Here is a 21142-nt window from a genome sequence, read left to right as displayed (position 1 = left end):
GTGATTTCTGTGCACATTCTGTGGTGAACCACAACTGGCAGTTCGGATTTTGCTGAAATTTTTTGGAGGGTATGAAGCAGTCTATACCGACAATCATTCAGTCAGTTCAGATACTATAAAGAACATTTTTTTTTAATATTGAGTGCAGAGGTTTATCTGATATAAATGTTCGGAAGTTATCGCAATCAACCATAGAATATCAATATACAGTGCAATGGAGAGATACATCTGAGGGTTTATTACATTTTGTTTTTATCTTAACAAGATCCCAATAGAGAGAAAACAGAGGATGAGCACATTTCTGGGCAAATTGTGAGAAAAAAGTTGAAGAGACTTGCGTATTATCTATTGGAGTCAGGTATGTGAGTGGGTTTGTGAACAATTTGTGTCATAGATAATCGAGAAATCATGACAGTATCTCTCCTCATCATTCATTTTGTTTGAGTGGACGACCCATTCAACATTGTGAACATTGAAATCTCTGCAGACGTGAATGTTAGCCAAGGGATGGATAGACAGAATGTGGTAAATTTTCTCGGAGATACTCTCAATGTTATAGGGTTGATAGAGGGCAAATATGAATGTGGTGCTGTGAGCAAGTGCTATTTTGAAACACATATAAGGCAAATTAGGATCTTCTTTGGAAATAACCTTATCACATGGAAACCCATCTTTAGTGTAGGTACACATTCCATGCCTATGACGATTTTGTAGGGGGGGGCAGTGAGATTTTGATGTAAAGTTTGAGTATTCTTTAATTGTGAACTCATCTATGGAAACAGTCAATCCAATGCCAGTTTCGCACAGGAACATTAGGCCAAGTTTAGTCTTCTGTAATTGGAGTTCAATCTCCGGAAGGTTGGAACGTAGACCCCTGATGTTAGAGAAGGAGACCTGGTAGTGGGGGTCTACATTGAGAGTTGGAGTTCTGGGTTTAATCTTGTGTTGCCTATAGGACAAATTTTGTCAAAGAATCATGTTGCCATATGGAATAAACAAATTGCACCAATCACTATTATATATTGCTATTATAATTTAATTGAATATAGTGGTTTTCATTTAAAATTATTTTAGGGTTGTTGCAGTCCATTATGCTGCACTAATTCAGCTCCATTGTGTATGAGATATATTTTACAGAAAATATTAAACATAAACTAATGCAGGAATAAAAGGCAAAGAAAGATTTTATTATAGAACATATTAATTATATGTTGAAAACTGACAAACTAGAAAAGGAAATTTTTGTCTTTTTTTTTTCATTTTTATATTTTATACTTTACATTTTGATTAAACTCTGCAAGGTTGATTGGATATTCTTGAGATTTCACAGCTGATCAGTTTTAGTGTCATTTGACTTGAGATTTTAGTACCATTATAACTGAAGATATGACCATTTAAAATTAACTAAGAATATTTCAAAATTGATAAGGTCTATCGGCATATCATATAGATAATAGTTTCAGAATTGTTTTTATGTACAAATAGACCTATGTTTTGTTGAATTCAACAAATCACTTGTTAAATAGTGAACATAAACTTAATACATTATAGCTGTATAGTAAGTTTGCATTTCCTTCTCCAAAACAGAAAACACGTTCATATTATAAACTATTATTTTGTATTTTCATTTCATTAGACTAGTCTTTTACTCTGAGTTTGACAATTGAACTTTTTAGTGGCATCATATAGAGTCAAGTTAATAAGACAGTTGGCATCTTCAAATTTTTCCATTTGATTTTGAGTTAATTGGATTAAGGGTTTCCTTAAGTTCTCAGACCGTTGCAGTGAGAGCTGTTGTATTACACTTGTCATTGTAAGTGAAGGATATCCTGCATGCATAGAGTCTCTATTTAAAAGTACTCTGCATGACTATATCAATAAACATCTCTTTTCTCTATGTTGTTGTGTCCACAGAGATGATTGGCATATACATGGACATAAACAAGCAGTTGCTATCTTGGTGGTGGTGGTACTGGGGCGGGGGTTAGTTAACTCTCGGTTTACAGGAACATGCAAGCAGTGTATCTGTAATCTAATAATAAATAAGCATTTCCTTTGTCCGTCTTTCAAAATCCTATTTAAAAAAATGTAACGAATAGGAGTTATTTTATACAAAATGAACAATGTGGTTGGGATGGGGGTAAAATATCTTACAGACATAAACTAGTATTCAAATGTGATAATTTTAATGGTATCTTTATCTTTAGCTTTCTGGAGAGATAAACATAAAAAAAGTGACACAAAACCGTAATTATGTAGAATTGAGAAAAATAATATAGTTAAATTCTTAATTAATTTATAGGATTATTTTATTTAACTAGTTTTCTTATTGAGAATATCTTAAACATTTATAGACTTGCTTGATTTCCCTTCCATTATTTATGACTTATCTAGTTGGTATAAATTTTTTTTTAATCTTTTTTAAATTTTAATTTGAAAAGTTTAGATTACTTCTTTTTTTTTTAATACATGATCAGATTAAAATACCTCTAAACATAATTTACAATACATTTAAGTTTTAATATAAAAAGCAAAAATATTACCACCTACCTGTCCGGCAAATTTCTCCCATATAACCTGACGCACATCCGTCATAACAGGTTCCATTTTGTGGGTCACAATGTTTTCCTTTCCTGCAATAGCCACATGGCAAACTACAGTCCTCACCATAATGATGACCAGAACATTCTAAAGAAAAATAAACAAAAGTAAAAAGACAGATATCAATTCAAAAGATTCACTAAAGCACATTCAATATTTATGAAAAGTTGACTTAAATGAAAAGTTATTAAAAAATTTCTTTACTTACGTTCATGACATGTTTCTCCTTTGAAGCCAGGTTTACAACGAAACTGACAGGTACCACTGACTTTATTACAAACATTGCTTATTGCACAATGACCACATTTTCTAGCACATCCATAACCGTACCTGCCCTCTGGACAAACTGAAAAGAAGCAAATTATCTAAAATACATATCAAAGTAATACTAAAACTCTAAATAAATTTTTATAATCTACCTCTTTATTTGTCACTCAGTCCTCATTTTTTTTAATGAGTGATTTTTCTGACAAAAGGGAGAAAAAAAGCTGTATTCTAGGTTAGCAGTATTTTGCGTGAACAGTCGACAGAGATGGCGGAAATTTTCTGTTCTATGTCTATCCTTGTAGCCATGTCACTAGTAAGGGTGCTGGAGGTAAACGTTTTATCTGGGCTGACGTTATCCGCCTGATAGTCAGGGACCCGAACCTTGGATTAACCATTAAGGAGGCTGTCCTATCAGCAGGCACAAGGTACTGGGGCTGCTGTATTGCCATTTGGTGAATGGATTCTGGACCATGCAGTAGTTTCTGGTGGGGCCTCTCGATGCCATACTAGTGGGTAATTGTTACGGCTTTACCTTATCATGTGCTACAAAAAAAAAATTTTTTTTTGTTACTTTTCTCTCTTTGTTTCCCCTCTCTGTTCTGCTCTAAGCAAATCTGACGACCTAGTCCACAAACTCCAAAATTCCATCATGACAAGTTTCAATAAAAAATACACCATTAAACCCGGATCTGAAACTTCCAACGTAGACCCCCACTATCATGTCTCCTTCTCCAACATCAGGGGTCTACGTTCTAACCTTCCAGAGGTTGAAACCCAATTACAGGAGACTAAACCAGACCTTTTATTTTTAAGCGAAACTGGAATTGGACAGACTATTTCCCTAAATGAGTTTGTAATTAAGGGATACTCTAATCTAACTTCCAAATCTGACCCCCAAGATCGCCATGGGCATGGAATATGTGCCTATATAAAAGATGGCTTTCCATGTGGTAGGGACATCTCCAGAGAAGATCATAACTTACCCTATATGTGCTTCCGAGTAGCATTAGCTCACACTACGGCATTTATATTTACTCTCTATCGCCCCCATAACAGCGAAGTTACTATCTTTAAAAGCATATCTGAGAAAATTGACCAAGTTCTATCAGCATATCCTTCAGCTAACATTCACGTACGTGGAGACTTCAATGTTCACAATGTGGAATGGTTGACCCACTCAAACAAGACCGATGATGAGGGGAGATTCTGTTATGATTTCTCCATTGCTTATGACCTCACTCAGATTGTTCACGAACCCACCCGTGTGCCCGACAATGACGACCAGTATGCAAGTCTCCTAGACCTTTTTCTCACAACTTGCCCTGAACTATGTTCAGTTTCTGTTCTGTCTCCTCTTGGATCTTCCGACCACTCTGTTGTATCAATTAAGATAAAAATGAAATGTAATAAGTCCCCAGACGTACCTCTCCATTGTACAGTATATCGATACACTATGGCTGACTGGGATAGTTTCCGTACATTTATATCGGATCTTCCTCTGCATTCCATGTTTAAAAAGGATGTGTCCTCTATAGTATCAGACCTGATGGAATGGTTAATTGTAGGTATAGACAATTTCATACACTCAAAATGTTCCAGCAAAAACCTAACAGCCAGCCATAGTTTTCTCCAGAATGTGCTGCTGCTATTGTGCACAGAAATCACTTTTTCCACTGCTTCCAACGTAATAGATGTATGGAAACTAAAGCCGCTTTCAGGACTGCCAGCAACCATTGTAAGAAAGTAATAAAGAACGCAAGAGAGTTGTATGCTCAGTCCGTCAAGTCTAAAGTAGCTGAGCAGTGGCTTGGTTCCCACCAGTTTGGCAAATAGAAACAGAATCCTGAACAGAAGCGTGTGTTCCATCCCAACTATCATCAATGGACCTGAGTTAATCTCTTCAGCATCAGACAAAGCCAAACTCTTTGCCAAGAACTTTGCAGCCAATTCTACCCTTTGCGACCAAGGCCGCCAACCCCCAATATTTCCTCCTGTATCAGAAAACACACTATGTGATAAAGAAATATCTGTACGTGATGTTGCCAAGCTAATCAAAAACCTTGATTCCAGTAAAGCAACCGGCCGTGACGGTATTCCAATTATAGTACTCAAAAAACTTCAACCAGAACTAGCACCCATACTTACAAAACTGTTTCAACGTTGTCTTAAGGAGAATTGCTTCCCATCTCCCTGGAAAATCTCATCAGTATGCCCTGTATTTAAGAATTCAGGTGATCGTTCATCCCCCTATCAGTACAGGCCAATAAGTCTCCTGTGCGTCATGAGTAAGTTGTTGGAATCTGTGTTAAATACAGAAGTAATCAACCATCTCAGCAAAAAAAACCTTCTTAGTGACACACAATATGGTTAACGTTCTTCTAGATCTACAGCAGATGTGCTTACAGTTATATCTCATAGGATTAGTGAATCTCTTGACAGAGGCAACCCTTCTAGGGCAATTGCTTTTGACATATCAAAGGCCTTTGATAGGGTATGGCATAAAGGTTTACTTCACAAGATCTCCAGCTATGGTATAGCTGGAAATGTCTTCTCAATTATTAAATCATTTCTCTCTGATAGGTTCATAAGAGTAGTAGTTGATGGGCAAAATTGAGAAGCTCACAGTATAAATGCTGGAGTCCCTCAGGGGTCCATCGTGGGCCCAACTCTTTTCCTGATCTATATTAATGATCTTCCAAATCACATCCTTACATCATTCGTAGACATTTTTGCTGACGACACTACCATCTATGGTAGCACATCTAAGACAGTAAACGACCAAGTTCTCTCCGATTCTCTCTCCTCTGATCTTGATCACGTTATACAATGGGGAAAGGAGTGGCTGGTTACTTTTAATGCATCTAAAACCAAGCTTCTATCTTTACATCATCAACGTTCTGATCCCCATCTGGCATCAATTAAAATGAATGGCTCTCGTCTTGGGGAGGCCTCACGTTTTGACAGGCTTCTGGGCTTGACCTTTACTCCTGATCTTAAATGGAATACGTACATCAAATCTGTTGCCAAGGCTGCTGGAAAAATGGTCGGATCCTTCTATCGATACAGTAGATATCTCACTGCTGATGCAATTCTCTATCTATATAAGAGCCAGATACGTCCAAGGATGGAATACTGTTGGCACATATGGGCAGGAGCTACTAGAAAAGACTTGTCCTGCCTTGATAGGGTTTAAAATAGACTTTGTGGCCTGGTGGGAGATGTCCTTTTCTCTTCGCTGCAACCTCTATCTCACAGAAGAGATGTTGCGAGTTTGTCTCTGCTTTATCGTTATTTTCATGGAAAGTGTTCGACTGAGCTTCAATCTATGGTCCCCCCTCGCCAAACTTTCACAAGAAACACTCGACTAGCTGAAAACATTATCAATAATTTTCCCCACTCTTTATCTGTGCCTAAACCTAAACATAGATTCCATGATCAAAGCTTCTTTCTTAGAACTGCACGCCTGTGGAATTGTCTTCCGTTTTCCTGCTTTCCAGCTGTCTATAATATGGTTGTCTTCAAGTTCAACGTAAACAAGTTTCTGATGAGCTGTTACACTTAAGTTAACAAATTTACCGAACTTCCATTACTAACGATTACTATATTGTCCTTTTGACTACACTCTTTAACCCTTATCCTTGAGTGGCCTATCGGCCTTGATAAGTAGTGATGCCTATGTAAACAAACAAAAAACAAAAAAACAAGTATGATATTATATGATAACAGAAGAAAAATGAAATAAATTTACAAAATTACAATACATTTTGTTCTTTTAATAAAACTGCCTTTTGGCAGACAGCTGATAGTAATTTTGTCAGTTTATTATTTTTTATTGTTACTTTTTCGCACACCAAACAAAGCACATCGGCATTTGAAATGCAAGGGTACTATTTGTATGTCTAACAGGTGATCGCAGAGAAGCAAGAAAAAAGGGGGGGGGTGATTCTAAAGTCTAGCAGTTTTAAGGAAGAAACTTTTAGAGTAGATAGATTTTCAACATCTTGGGATTTCAACAGTGAAGGGGTGGAATTTTGCTGCTTGTCATATTATGCACGTCGAGGATGCACAAGTGGTATGAATTCATCAGAGCACATTTTGTTAAACTATTTGTAAGATACAGAGATGCAACACTGCAGCAATGGAACAGAGGTTGGAGCTTGGCCGACAACGCAAGACGTATTAGATTTTTAACTTTTTTGAAAACTGTCCAATAGTGAGAAACTAGTGGTAGATGTACCAGCCTAGATGCATGGGCAAATTATTGCATTGTTAAGATATAGGATGCTCTATAATTAGTAATTTTCTAGCATGATAAAGGGAGTCTACCATTGCAGAAACCTTGGCAGTGTCCTCAATGTATTTGTTCCAATTCATGTTGACTGTGAATATTAAGCCAAGAAGTTTGAATGATGAGCTCTCATGTATTTAATTTTAATTTTCATGAGAAGCCCTTCATGCCAGACCTTGTCATAGGCTTTGTATACATCAAGAGCTACAGTTCTAGCTTCTCTTGCCTTATCCAGCGATATGTATTCAGAGATGACCGTTAAAATATCTGCAGTAGAACAGCTTAACATTTACAAAATGGTGGACTTGTGCTTGATTGAGTAATGAATCAAAGATTTTAGTGAGAGTAGGAGAAGACTGATGGGGGAGGAGACTGATGGGGTCAGTTCTTTTGCCAGAATTCTTGAATACTAGTACAACAGAGGTAATTTTCCAGCTAACAGGGAAGCAAGACTCGGCTAGGCAATAGTTGAATAGTTTAAAGAAGATAGAAGCAGAACATTTCTCGATTAGTATGGTAGAGATGAGATCAGGCCTTGGAGGTATCTCGATTTCTTATGATATCACAGACATAAGGGGTGATTTCCTGTTCACGAAAGAAAATTTGGGAAGGAGTGGTTTGAAGGAGTGGAGGAGTTGGAAACGAACTGCAGTACAAATAGGTCAGCTTTCTCAATTATTATGCAACCGACTTTTTGGATAGTGTTAATTATCCATTATTCACTACACTATAATAAATTTTATAGAAATAATCTATTTCCTGCAATTTGATATGATAGATCACTTTGGTATGCATTCTCTTGGCTGTGGCGATTTCACAGTTACAATCATTTGTAGCATCTATAAACTTTTGTCTATTTGTACTTAACTTATGAACAAGCAGAACGCATGCTGCCTTTGTGCAATGGCTGCTGCACAAGTTGAAATAAATCATTAGGGAGAGCGTCTTGTTATAGTACTTCTATATGGGAACGTGTTTCAATGCCCACTTTGCACCATTTAGTTGTCTCATTAGCGCAATTTTCAGCAGTTCATGGGGCATCTCTAATGTGTTCTCTAATGGACTCCCAATCAACCTTTTTGAAGCATCTTGTTATTTTTAGTAGATTGGGGCTGAGAACATAGGGTGATATCAACCAATATCACAAGGTGATAAGCAATATCGAGTGGATGATGGGCATTTGTCACACAATCTAGGAATTAGATCTGGAAGTAAGACAATCTGGAAATAAGAAAATCTGGAAGACGAGTGATTGATGTTACTAGAGTGATAATGCCATCGTTTTAATAGATTGTTTTTATATTCACTTTAAAAATTGTTTTTATATTCACTTTAAAAAAATTGTTTTTATATTCACTTTAAAAAATTGTTTTATATTCACTTTAAAAATTGTTTTTATATTCACTTTAAAAAAATTGTTTTATATTCACTTTAAGAATTGTTTTTATATTCACTTTAAAAATTGTTTTTATATTCACTTTAAAAATTGTTTTTATATTCACTTTAAAAATTGTTTTTATATTCACTTTAAAAATTGTTTTTATATTCACTTTAAAAATTGTTTTTATATTCACTTTAAAAAAATTGTTTTTATATTCACTTTAAAAATTGTTTTTATATTCACTTTAAAAATTGTTTTTATATTCACTTTAAAAATTGTTTTATATTCACTTTAAAAAATTGTTTTATATTCACTTTAAAAATTGTTTTTATATTCACTTTAAAAATTGTTTTTATATTCACTTTAAAAATTGTTTTTATATTCACTTTAAAAATTGTTTTTATATTCACTTTAAAAAATTGTTTTATATTCACTTTAAAAATTGTTTTTATATTCACTTTAAAAATTGTTTTTATATTCACTTTAAAAATTGTTTTTATATTCACTTTAAAAAAATTGTTTTTATATTCACTTTAAAAATTGTTTTTATATTCACTTTAAAAAATTGTTTTTATATTCACTTTAAGAAATCTGTTATATAAATATGCTTCTCACAGATTATCGATTTATTTAAAAGACAAAAACTTATACTTCAGTTGAATTTTTACTTACATTTTGCTCAAAATGTTTAAATGCATTAACTGCTAAAATAAATTCTCTACTGGTAGGGAATTGTCGTACAACTTCAGCATTTATTTTTCATTAAACAATTTAAAGAATGTACATCATTTAAAAACATGTATTTAGTTATATAAATATATTTATCTCTATATTAATGTATGAATGCATATTAGGGCTTGTCGATTTTGGAATTATGACTGTCTATGCAGAGCAAGTTGTTAAATAACATAAAAATAACAACACAAAATATTTTTATCCCAAACTTTGTTTTTTAAACGGATTTAAACATTGAATAAATTCAATATGCTGACTTTGTGCTGGTGTTAAATCAAAAAATAAGCATGCCATATTAATACTGCTTTCAAAGAAAAAATTTGAAGAAAATATAATCAATAACTTTTTCATTTGTTTGTTATATGTATGTTGTTTACAAAAAACTAAATGAGCATCGATAAAAAAGAAACACTGCAAAATATCACATTTAAAATAAATTGAACTAATAAATCAAGGTTTCTTTTTACTCAGTTAAGATTTTAATCTGCATCAACAAATAATCGGTTTTGTTTAAATGCTACATATTTTTACTGGAGCTAACTACAAATATAAAAATAATTAAATATTTTGCTTTTTTATGCAATAGAAAAAAAATTATTAAATATTACAAATATAAAAATAATAAAATATTTTGCTTTTTTATGCAGTAGCAAAAAAATTATTAAATATTACAAATTTATGAAGATATTATATGCAGTGAGTTTGAAATCAAATTATATGCAGTGAGTTTGAAATTAAATTATATGCAGTGAGTTTGAAATTAAATTATATGCAGTGAGTTTGAAATTAAATTATATGCAGTGAGTTTGAAATTAAATTATATGCAGTGAGTTTGAAATTAAATTATATGCAGTGAGTTTGAAATTAAATTATATGCAGTAAGCTTGAAATTACATTATATGCAGTAAGTTTGAAATTACATTATATGCAGTAAGTTTAAAATTAGATTATATGCAGTAAGTTTGAAATTAAATAATATGCAGTAAGTTTAAAATTAAATTATATGCAGTGAGTTTGAAATTAAATTATATGCAGTGAGTTTGAAATTAAATAATATGCAGTGAGTTTGAAATTAAATTATATGCAGTGAGTTTGAAATTAAATTATATGCAATAAGTTTGAATTTACATTATATGCAGTAAGCTAGTTTGAATTTAAATTATATGCAGTGAGTTTGAAATTAAATTATATGCAGTAAGTTAGTTTGAAATTAAATTATATGCAGTAAGTTAGTTTGAAATTAAATTATATGCAGTAAGTTAGTTTGAAATTAAATTATATGCAGTGAGAGTGAAATTAAATTATATGCAGTAAACTAGTTTGAAATTAAATTATATGCAGTAAACTAGTTTGAAATTAAATTATATGCAGTAAACTAGTTTGAAATTAAATTATATGCAGTGAGTTTGAAATTAAATTATATGCAGTAAGTTAGTTTGAAATTAAATTATATGCAGTAGGTTAGTTTGAAATTAAATTATATGCAGTGAGTGTGAAATTAAATTATATGCAGTAAACTAGTTTGAAATGAAATTATATGCAGTAAGTTTGAAATTAAATTATATGCAATAAACTAGTTTGAAATTAAATTATATGCAGTAAGCTAGTTTGAAATGAAATTATATGCAGTTAGTTTGAAATGAAATTATATGCAGTGAGTTTGAAATTAAATTATATGCAGTAAACTAGTTTGAAATTAAATAATATGCAGTAAACTAGTTTGAAATTAAATTATATGCAGTAAACTAGTTTGAAATTAAATTATATGCAGTAAACTAGTTTGAAATTAAATTATATGCAGTAAACTAGTTTGAAATTAAATTATATGCAGTAAACTAGTTTGAAATTAAATTATATGCAGTAAACTAGTTTGAAATTAAATTATATGCAGTAAACTAGTTTGAAATTAAATTATATGCAGTGAGTTTGAAATTAAATTATATGCAGTAAGTTTGAAATTAAATTATATGCAGTAAGTTTTAAATTAAATTATATGCAGTAAGTTTGAAATTAAATAATATGCAGTAAGTTTGAAATTAAATTATATGCAGTAAGTTTGAAATTAAATTATATGCAGTAAGTTAGTTTGAAATTAAATTATCTGCAGTAAACTAGTTTGAAATTAAATTATATGCAGTAAGTTAGTTTGAAATTAAATTATATGCAGTAAACTAGTTTGAAATTAAATTATATGCAGTGAGTTTGAAATTAAATTATATGCAGTAAGTTTGAAATTAAATTATATGCAGTAAGTTAGTTTGAAATTAAATTATATGCAGTAAACTAGCTTGAAATTAAATTATATGCAGTGAGTGTGAAATTAAATTATATGCAGTAAGTTTGAAATGAAATTATATGCAGTAAGTTAGTTTGAAATTAAATTATATGCAGTGAGTTTGAAATTAAATTATATGCAGTAAACTAGTTTGAAATTAAATTATATGCAGTAAGTTAGTTTGAAATTAAATTATATGCAGTAAGTTAGTTTGAAATTAAATTATATGCAGTAAGTTAGTTTGAAATTAAATTATATGCAGTAAGTTAGTTTGAAATTAAATTATATGCAGTAAGTTAGTTTGAAATTAAATTATATGCAGTGAGTGTGAAATGAAATTATATGCAGTAAACTAGTTTGAAATTAAATTATATGCAGCAAACTAGTTTGAAATTTAAATTATATGCAGTAAACTAGTTTGAAATTAAATTATATGCAGTAAACTAATTTGAAATTAAATTATATGCAGTAAGTTTGAAATTAAATTATATGCAGTGAGTTTGAAATTAAATTATATGCAGTGAGTTTGAAATTAAATTATATGCAGTAAGTTAGTTTGAAATTAAATTATATGCAGTGAGTTTGAAATTAAATTATATGCAGTAAGTTTGAAATTAAATTATATGCATTCAGTTTGAAATTAAATTATATGCAGTGAGTTTGAAATTAAATTATATGCAGTGAGTTTGAAATGAAATTATATGCAGTGAGTTTGAAATTAAATTATATGCAGTAAGTTTGAAATTAAATTATATGCAGTGAGTTTGAAATTAAATTATATGCAGTAAACTAGCTTGAAATTAAATTATATGCAGTGAGTGTGAAATTAAATTATATGCAGTAAGTTAGTTTGAAATTAAATTATATGCAGTTAGTTTGAAATTAAATTATATGCAGTAAGTTAGTTTTAAATTAAATTATATGCAGTAAGTTAGTTTTAAATTAAATTATATGCAGTAAGTTAGTTTTAAATTAAATTATATGCAGTAAGTTAGTTTTAAATTAAATTATATGCAGTAAGTTAGTTTGAAATTAAATTATATGCAGTAAGTTAGTTTGAAATTAAATTATATGCAGTAAGTTAGTTTGAAATTAAATTATATGCAGTAAACTAGTTTGAAATTAAATTATATGCAGTGAGTTTGAAATTAAATTATATGCAGTAAGTTTGAAATTAAATTATATGCAGTAAGTTTGAAATTAAATTATATGCAGTAAGTTTGAAATTAAATTATATGCAGTAAGTTTGAAATTAAATTATATGCAGTAAGTTAGTTTGAAATTAAATTATCTGCAGTAAACTAGTTTGAAATTAAATTATATGCAGTAAACTAGTTTGAAATTAAATTATATGCAGTAAGTTAGTTTGAAATTAAATTATATGCAGTAAACTAGTTTGAAATTAAATTATATGCTGTAAGTTAGTTTGAAATTCAAATAGATAGTAATTTCTATAACCAGCAACTACATATTTTTTAAAATAATCCAGCAGATAAAAAAGCAGCCACCAGAACTCCAAAAAATATCAAATTGAATATTTTTGTTCTTTTGCTATAAAATATTTTGTTCTTAATGTAAAAATCAGATAAACTGAAAGTGAGGGCAAAAACTGTAAATAAAATCTTAGCCATTAGGTAAATAAACATTTATCCATATATAACTGATCAATTCATATGTTCATTTTAAATTAGAAAATAAAAAAGGCAAAAGTTGGGTTCATTTGTTCAAGTCAATTAAATAAATTGACTTCTCTGTACTTTTTCAGGAATGTGGAACCCATAAAAAAAGCATTTAAAAATTTTTCAAGAATAAATTTTGAAACTTCACATTGAACACATTTGACAGCCCTTTCCTAAAGTAGAGTTTTGGAGACAGAAGAAGAATTATCTGATGATGAACTTAGGGTATTATTGATGAGTCAAAAGTTACCTAATTTGCCTTTACATTCACAAAGTGATGAAAGGACTATAAAATTAACATTTGAAGCTTCCCAATCAGTCTAAGCAAGACATAAACATATAATAGGTAAAGTTTTATGTTGTGAAATAAGGCCATTTTTTGCTCCAAAGCGAAGAATTTTGACATTATGGAACAAAAAGTAGCTATACTTTGTACTTTGCAATTTTTTTGTGTTTTTAACTTTTTTCATTGAGAAAAAAAATCCATCCTTTTTATTGTTTTACAGTCATAACACAATAAAATCCAATGTTTCAGAAATTTTATGGTGGGGCAATTACAAATTTTTTATTATCAGTTATTATATACTTTGTTTAAATAAATAAATGCTCCCTGTTAAAACTGAAGCTTCAAAATACTAAATTATTTCACATATAAATTTTTTCATGTAGAAAATCATTAAAATCAAGGATTTTTTCAAAGAAGACGATCTTTAAAATCAAATGCACATCTAATGGCTGATGTTAGAAACCTAGTTTTTATCTTTTGTGCTCCTCATATGATTGCACAACTTTCTCTTCTGCAACATTTTACATTTTCAAGAAAAAGAAATTGAAAATTGACCTACCCTAGTGTATATGTATGGGGTTCACTTCTAAACTAGTTATCTGATTATTATGGATTTTGGAATAATTAAAAGGTATAATACGGACACAACTTCTCATTTGAAAATTCAAGTATTTCAGATTTGCAGCAAATTTTACCAATAGTCATTTCACACTTGAATTTCAAATTCTTCTTGTTATAGTCATTGTTAAGATCTTATTCCAATTCATTAAGTTTTATCCTAACCTGGCATGGCACAAAATCGATGGAGTCAGTTTGCAAAAAATCATCCATTGTCTTTTTTTGCACATGGATAACTAAATTTTCTTTTCAAATTCTTCACTAGATGGCTTCTTTGCTGCCAATAGGAGCCTTTCCAATCCAGCCAATGGGAGACATTCATTACATTGCTAGGTCAACAATCTAAAAATGGTTGGCATAATCACAAGTCTGTTTCTTCTTAATTTTTCAGAAAAGTTCAACTTCCATTTTTTTTCTAAGTATAACTTTCACTGCATGCTACTCTCTGCTGGTGATTATTAAATTTAATAATAAATATGGGAATAGGAGGGTAACTGTCACAAGTGTACTATTGCAGTGGTTTATCAATTGTAAGTAAATCTCAACAATTTTTAAAACGAAAACTTGTCTGCAATGCATATACACAGAAGACAAATGAAAAATGAAGGCTTGCACCAGAGAGTCAGGAAGAAGAAGAAGAAGAAGAAGAAGAAGAAGAAGAAAAATCAACATACACATACAGGAGGACATGTTTTATACTTTTCTGATCATTAGCTTTGCTTTTTAGTGAAACTGGTTCTCTAAAATCTTATGCTTTTTATCATTTTCTAAACAAAAAGACAAACAACCACACATTTCCACTCCAAATATTTTTCCTGAATATTTTTATGCTTTTCATAAGAGCTCTTTGGGCTGGATTAAAGACTTTAGACGGCTAGATCTGGCTTGTGGGCTGTAATTTGGAAACCTCTGTACTAAGCCATGGAAAGCTCATAGCAAAGCGCTAGTTATGTTGTTGCTCAAGAAATGGAATATCACCTACAATGCTTTGTGGAGATATACAATTTGGAGAGAGATCTCAATACAATCAAGCAAGAGGAGAGAAGCACTAGACAAGGAAACAAGTCATATCCTGTAGCATTATCAGAAATTATCATTTACATAATGGACAGCAAAATGACCAATACAGAAGCAACACTAGTTGTATTTGAGACCAATTAAAACAACTTAGCATGAACTCACCAGATTAACCAGGTTAAAATGGATACCTATTTGGTAGAATTCCTGATCTTGAAGCTCACAAGAAAATGTGTGATGTCCTTTTGGCATTCAAAGAAGATGTAAGCAAAATTCTCTCTGATACTAGCAAATATAGTAAAACTATTCACCTGGCTAAAACAGCTTGTATCATCCGTAAAGAAATGCTTGGCCACAAGACTAAATTCAGTCTGCAGAAGAAACTGTTCCTCATTCTCTACTACAGTTTGTGCATAGCATTGAACATGGTGTAGACATCAAATCTCATCTGGCACTGGTAAAATCAGATTTAGCTATTGCACAACTTTTGCAATACAACTGCAATTCAAAGTACAAGGAAGGATCAAAAACCCACAGCCATTTGAAAGACAGAGAAACACCATTTGCTGTATATGGTGGGATGAAAGTGTTTGCTGAGACAAAAAAGAGGGAGTTGATTGACAAGTTTCACGAGAATGGAATCAACATATGACAGAATTTGAGAAATGTCAGGCCAATTAGAGAAAATTGTTGTAAATTAATGTGGAAGATGATGTGTGCATCCACCAATTTTGAGAAAGAGACTGCTCACTACATCTACTGTTAACAACACAGACCATAATTCAACCACCACCACAAGTACATCGTTCCATGGTATAATCATTTCAATGTCCCAGCATCCAAGTGCCGACAGAAGTAGTGAAGTTTGAAATTTGCTCAATACATCAGAATAAAAAAGGTTACAGAACTTCTAGCATCATAAAACAAAAGACAGAAGAATCTAGAACCAAGCAATATTGAGGATCCTGTTGACTATTTACTTTTGTCACTGTTCCTGTACTGAAATGCGTTGTGCATTTTCCCCGTGGATTCTTCACCCAAACTGCATCCCCTTCCTTGTACGGATCAGCCACTGTGGGATTGCTCGATTATACCGTTTCGGAGGGTACGTGGGCACACCAAAATCGAATGTGCACGCCCCATATTTGTGTCAAATCAGCAATTGTCTTTCCGCAAAATGCTGCACCATTCTGTGAGCAATTCGGTCAGCGGCCCCCTTTCGCAGAATATACTCTGCAACTCCTTAATGACGCTAGCTGAATCCTGTCGGTACAACTGCCTCCAAATGGCAAAATGGCTGGGACCACAATCTATCAATGTCAAGTACATCTGAGTACCGAAATGGGTTGTATCCATAGCAACCCTACTCCAAGTGTCCATGACGTTAAGCCTACCTGGCTTCCAATACACCAGAGCTGGATCTATGGATTGACATTCTTTACAATCCTCAACTACCGATCGCATTTGAGTTTCAGTTATTGTTGGATTAACCAACTTTACCATGTCCTTTTCATACCGGGATGTCCACTGGACTGATGGATTGTCTGTATCTGAGTTCTGCTCGTGTTCTGTGGCCACAGCGCACACAAGTTCTCTGGGTTCTGTTGCCTTACGGATCTCATCTATCCACCGCTGTGGTACTCGAGTAAGTTGGTCAGTTCTGTTATCGTGAGACTTGACGAGCCTCACATCGATTGTTCATATTCCGAAACTAAATTTTGAAGCGTGGAGAGGCGACGCCTTATTAACATTTCCGAGGCTGCTTTGGTGTGTACTCTCGTCTGTCCAGACAAAGTGTCAGTTATCCACTGATAGACACAGGCAGAGTCAGTTCGCAAATGTATGGTTTTAGCTTTCCACTGTAGTGCAAGGTTGACACCTCGCAGCACAGCATCAAACTCAGCTAAATTTATGTGTTTGTCTTCATGCACTGCGCGGAGTCAGCTTGCGTCCTCCGCCACAGAACTGTTGCTTTCCATAACCACGCCTGTAGCAATAGAACTGGCATCCACCCATACTGTGACTTCTTCTCCACAGATACACCAGTCACCTTTTACTGAATCTTCCTGGGCTACCCTCAAACAAATGTCTTTGATCATCCGTTCTAGAATAGGGTCTCGCACTTCGTCATCCCATCCAGTTGTGATCATATTCGCCCTTCGTTTCACAAATGCTGTGGCGACACGCAACCAGCCACACACTGGGAAATGATCAGTCAGTTTCCTGCACACTGAAAACACAATTTGACGAGTAAGTCTATTATGTACTGCCGGAAGGTCACTGCTACGCCGCCATAACAATTTTCCGTTCTCCTCTTGGACACGTAATCCCAATACACATGAGCCCAGTCTCAACTGTTCTGAAGTCTGGCTTTCCAAGCCAAACTTCTCCAAATGTTTCTTTACACGGATTGCCGAACATATGCTTTCATTCACAAAAATGTCATCAATATATGAAGACGTAGCCTCATTTATATTCTTATCCAGACTGAGGAAGTTCCTAAATCTGTACCATTAAGATGAAGTACCTGGACGAAACAGCCTGCCCAGCATTGTCATATGTGTGATCTCGAGATCAAGGAGGAGTGTGACGAGCATGCGCAAAAGCACACAAAAAGTTTGAGTTGTGCATGCCTGCGTTGGGGAGCGAACCTGGAACCGTTAGATTACAAAGAAAAATGTTTGTGAGCAATAATTGCATTACTGCGACAATTGGGTTTGCCCGACGGCTATAAAAAGTCAAGCCAAAACAAAGATTGCGAGTCGTTTCTATTTTTGGTCGGTCGACGGTTGAAAAGAACTTGCTTGTGAAGAGTGACACGTTTGCGAGGAGACAGAAGTCAAAAGAATTGATTCGTTCAACTTTGAAAAGAATTTCTGGCGTGTATATCGCTTATCACAAATTACTCAGCTTTCTCCTCCCTCGTGCTGCAACAGATCCTAGTCATTTCCAAACTGAACTCAAGCTCGAATATGAATGGTTAGAAAAGGTGCATGATACTACTGACATGATTCTTATAATGTACCATGGTCAGCTCATCATGCAAGCCAGCAAAGGGCAAATCATTTTGAGACCAACATCAGTTCTTTGCTCCCACTATTTCGAGATCAAGTTCACAGTGTTGCAACTATCAAGCACGTCATACACAAAGTAAGGGAAGCTGTGACATTTCAAACTCAAGTGTTAACAGCTAATCAGTCATTTTACACATTGGACAAACAAATTTAGTAGCACTAGCCAGATAAATATGGAGAGAACTAGTTTGTAATCATGTTTGGTGGATGACATATTGAGATAATCACACTGAAGTTTATTGGATCAATACTAGAAGATAGTAGGTGGACAGGTGCTCTTGTTGAAGCGGATATTTCCTCTTCTGGCACAGCTGATTCATTTCTGTCTGCTGCTATTGTCATTAAGACTCGCCAAACACACTAGATCACAGCATGCAACTTGTACACATTTTTGAATAAAGCCTATAGCATACATCTTAGGAACAGGTGAACGATGAAGAGAAGGTCAAAACTTTGGAAAATTGGTGTGATGCACACAAGAATAAGATTTCAGTTTCGGTTCTTAGTTCCCAACATGAAGCTAATCATTCTCACACTGGTATCCGCATTCAGAGAAGGAAACTTCATACTCGATTGTGAATTATTGCCAGAACTGATGCTATACTTCTTCACAAACAACAATAATTTTGCATGATGGCTTCAGTTCATCTAAGTCTAGAGAAGCAATACCTAGAGATTGCCAGAGAATTGCATGAGGGAAATTTCATTGTTCAAAAATCAGAGAGGGGCTTCTCAACTATGGCATTTGACCAACCCCATGACCAAAATAATCCACTCATCAAAGGGACCAGGCAAGCTATTGGCCTTACTGAAGATCACTGGACCAGAAATAAGCCAATTGGTATCAAACTATGAAACAGCATTAGAGAGTAAAATGTAAAGGAATCCAGTCATCATTATGACAAGTACTCAGAAGATGTTCCTAGAAAAAGTACACAGACTCAGCACAATTACAGAGAAAATGGGCAATCCTTTTGCAGAAAAGACAGTTTATTTTTTAAAGCCAATGACATAAGGAAACCTTCTACTGCTCAACTAGTTGCAATGTATCATAAGAGGAAAAGAACAGTTCAAAACATGGAGAAGTTGTAATCTGATAGAGATTTCTTCCATAAGCCAATCAAAAAGAACAATACTGGCTTTTTCAAAACTGGACCATCTACGGTTTCTGAAACTAAAGACTACCAGATGGCGTGATCTACAAGAATTTTTCAGACACGAGAACCAGCCTTACCCTCCTTCACTCAGCAAGAAAGATAATCTACACACATATGCTAAGGCTGATTTGATGGATACTCTCTAGACTCTGAGGTTTCCTGAGTCAAAGCCAGAATCGGATGTCTTCACTGTGGATGGTTCATCATTGGTAAATAAAGTTACATCAAGAGCATTAAAAAAAAAATGCAACAAAGAGCATTCTTCCCCACATAGAACAGTACAGTAGAAACACAAGAGAACAGACATTATTTTTTACGTGTATCATCAGACAAGCTTGAAGTCAGAAGCTATATCAAAATGAAGAAAAGCTCTTAGAAGGAGAGTTACTAAAAAAGAGTAAAATGCCTATGAACTGGAAGAGTTTCCTTCGAGACAGTGCAAAAAAGACTGAGCTCTTCCATTTTCTTCACATTATGAGGCTTCAACCACACCTCCTCACCCACTTGAATGGTGGCTTCCTCACTCTCAACTCCTGCAGTTTTGTTGTAAGGATGCCGCCTCTCATGAGTAAAGATGGCTCTATGAGGTACTGTTGTTTACTTTTGTCCGGTCTTTAGTGACATGTACCAGAATATTGCCTCTATGGGTGAGATGTAGCTTCTCTCTACAGCAGCCTTGATGGTACGATGATACATTTCCACTTGGTTGATATGCCGCCCTAAAAAATTGTCAAACACTCCACTTGTCACACACCTCCTTGAAAACTTCCAACAGAAAAGCAGGACCATTGCCCATCAACAACTCTGCAACTGGTCCTCTCTCAAAAATACTTCCTCAACAACTTTTCCAATCTCCCATGCAGTTTCCGACTTAATCCCTCTCCAGAGAAGCAAATCTCCCTGATCCACAGTCAATCATTGATAGATACAGTTTGTGGCGATAGTATGTGAAATCAATGGCCAACCGTTTCCAGTCCTCCGCCACATGTAATTCTCCTGCCCCATGCCTGGATGGTGTGAGGTCAATCGACTGGCAATTTTCCACTATGTTCCTGGCAGGGGAAATTAACCCAGAAATTACCAAGGAAGAAGTCAAGGAAGTAGTGGAAAATTGTCAGTCGATTGACCTCATACCATCCAGGCATGGGGCAGGAGAATTACATGTGGCGGAGGACTGGAAACGGTTGGCCATTGATTTCACATACTATCGCCACAGAGTGGTGCATATTATGTAATTTTTTAACCTCCTCTGTTGCACAGCATACAGAAGACACACACTTTACTCACGTCATTATATCCACCTTATTTTTTTTTACTCACGTCATTATATCCACCTTATTCTTCTTTACTCACGTCGTTATATCCACCTTATCCTTCTTTACTCCCGTCATTATATCCACCTTATTCTTTTTTACTCACGTCATTATATCCACCTTATCCTTCTTTACTCCCGTCATTATATCCATCTTATCCTTTTTTACTCACGGCATTATATCAACATTATCCTTTTTTACTCACGGCATTATATCCACCTTATTCTTTTTTACTCACGTCATTATATCCACCTTATTCTTTTTTACTCACGTCATTATATCCACCTTATTCTTCTTTACTCACGTCATTATATCCACCTTATTCTTTTTTACTCACGTCATTATATCCATCTCATTCTTTTTTACTCACGTCATTATATCCACCTTATTCTTTTTTACTCACGGCATTATATCCACCTTATTCTTTTTTACTCACGTCATTATATCCATC

The 21142-nt window shown here is 33.6% G+C and overlaps 1 protein-coding gene across 2 annotated transcripts in view; it reads right to left on the bottom strand.

Moving 5' to 3' along the window:
• Positions 1-21142, bottom strand: part of LOC145296841 (receptor-type tyrosine-protein phosphatase alpha-like) — a 978869-nt gene that overhangs the window by 464783 nt on the left and 492944 nt on the right. For both annotated transcript variants that reach the window (XM_080142961.1, XM_080142962.1), the window contains exons 8-9: positions 2810-2947; positions 2551-2688 (exon numbers count right to left, since the gene is read on the bottom strand). In XM_080142961.1, the coding sequence (XP_079999087.1) occupies positions 2551-2688; positions 2810-2947 (276 nt within the window). The remainder of the gene's footprint in view (positions 1-2550; positions 2689-2809; positions 2948-21142) is intronic.

The sequence above is a fragment of the Euprymna scolopes genome, chromosome 17 (assembly GCF_053919585.1).
Source record: "Euprymna scolopes isolate OS-2025 chromosome 17, ASM5391958v1, whole genome shotgun sequence".
Taxonomy (NCBI): Eukaryota; Metazoa; Mollusca; class Cephalopoda; order Sepiida; family Sepiolidae; genus Euprymna; species Euprymna scolopes.
The sequence above is the reverse complement of the archived record's forward strand: the minus strand, read 5'-3'. Positions and strand labels throughout refer to the sequence as shown.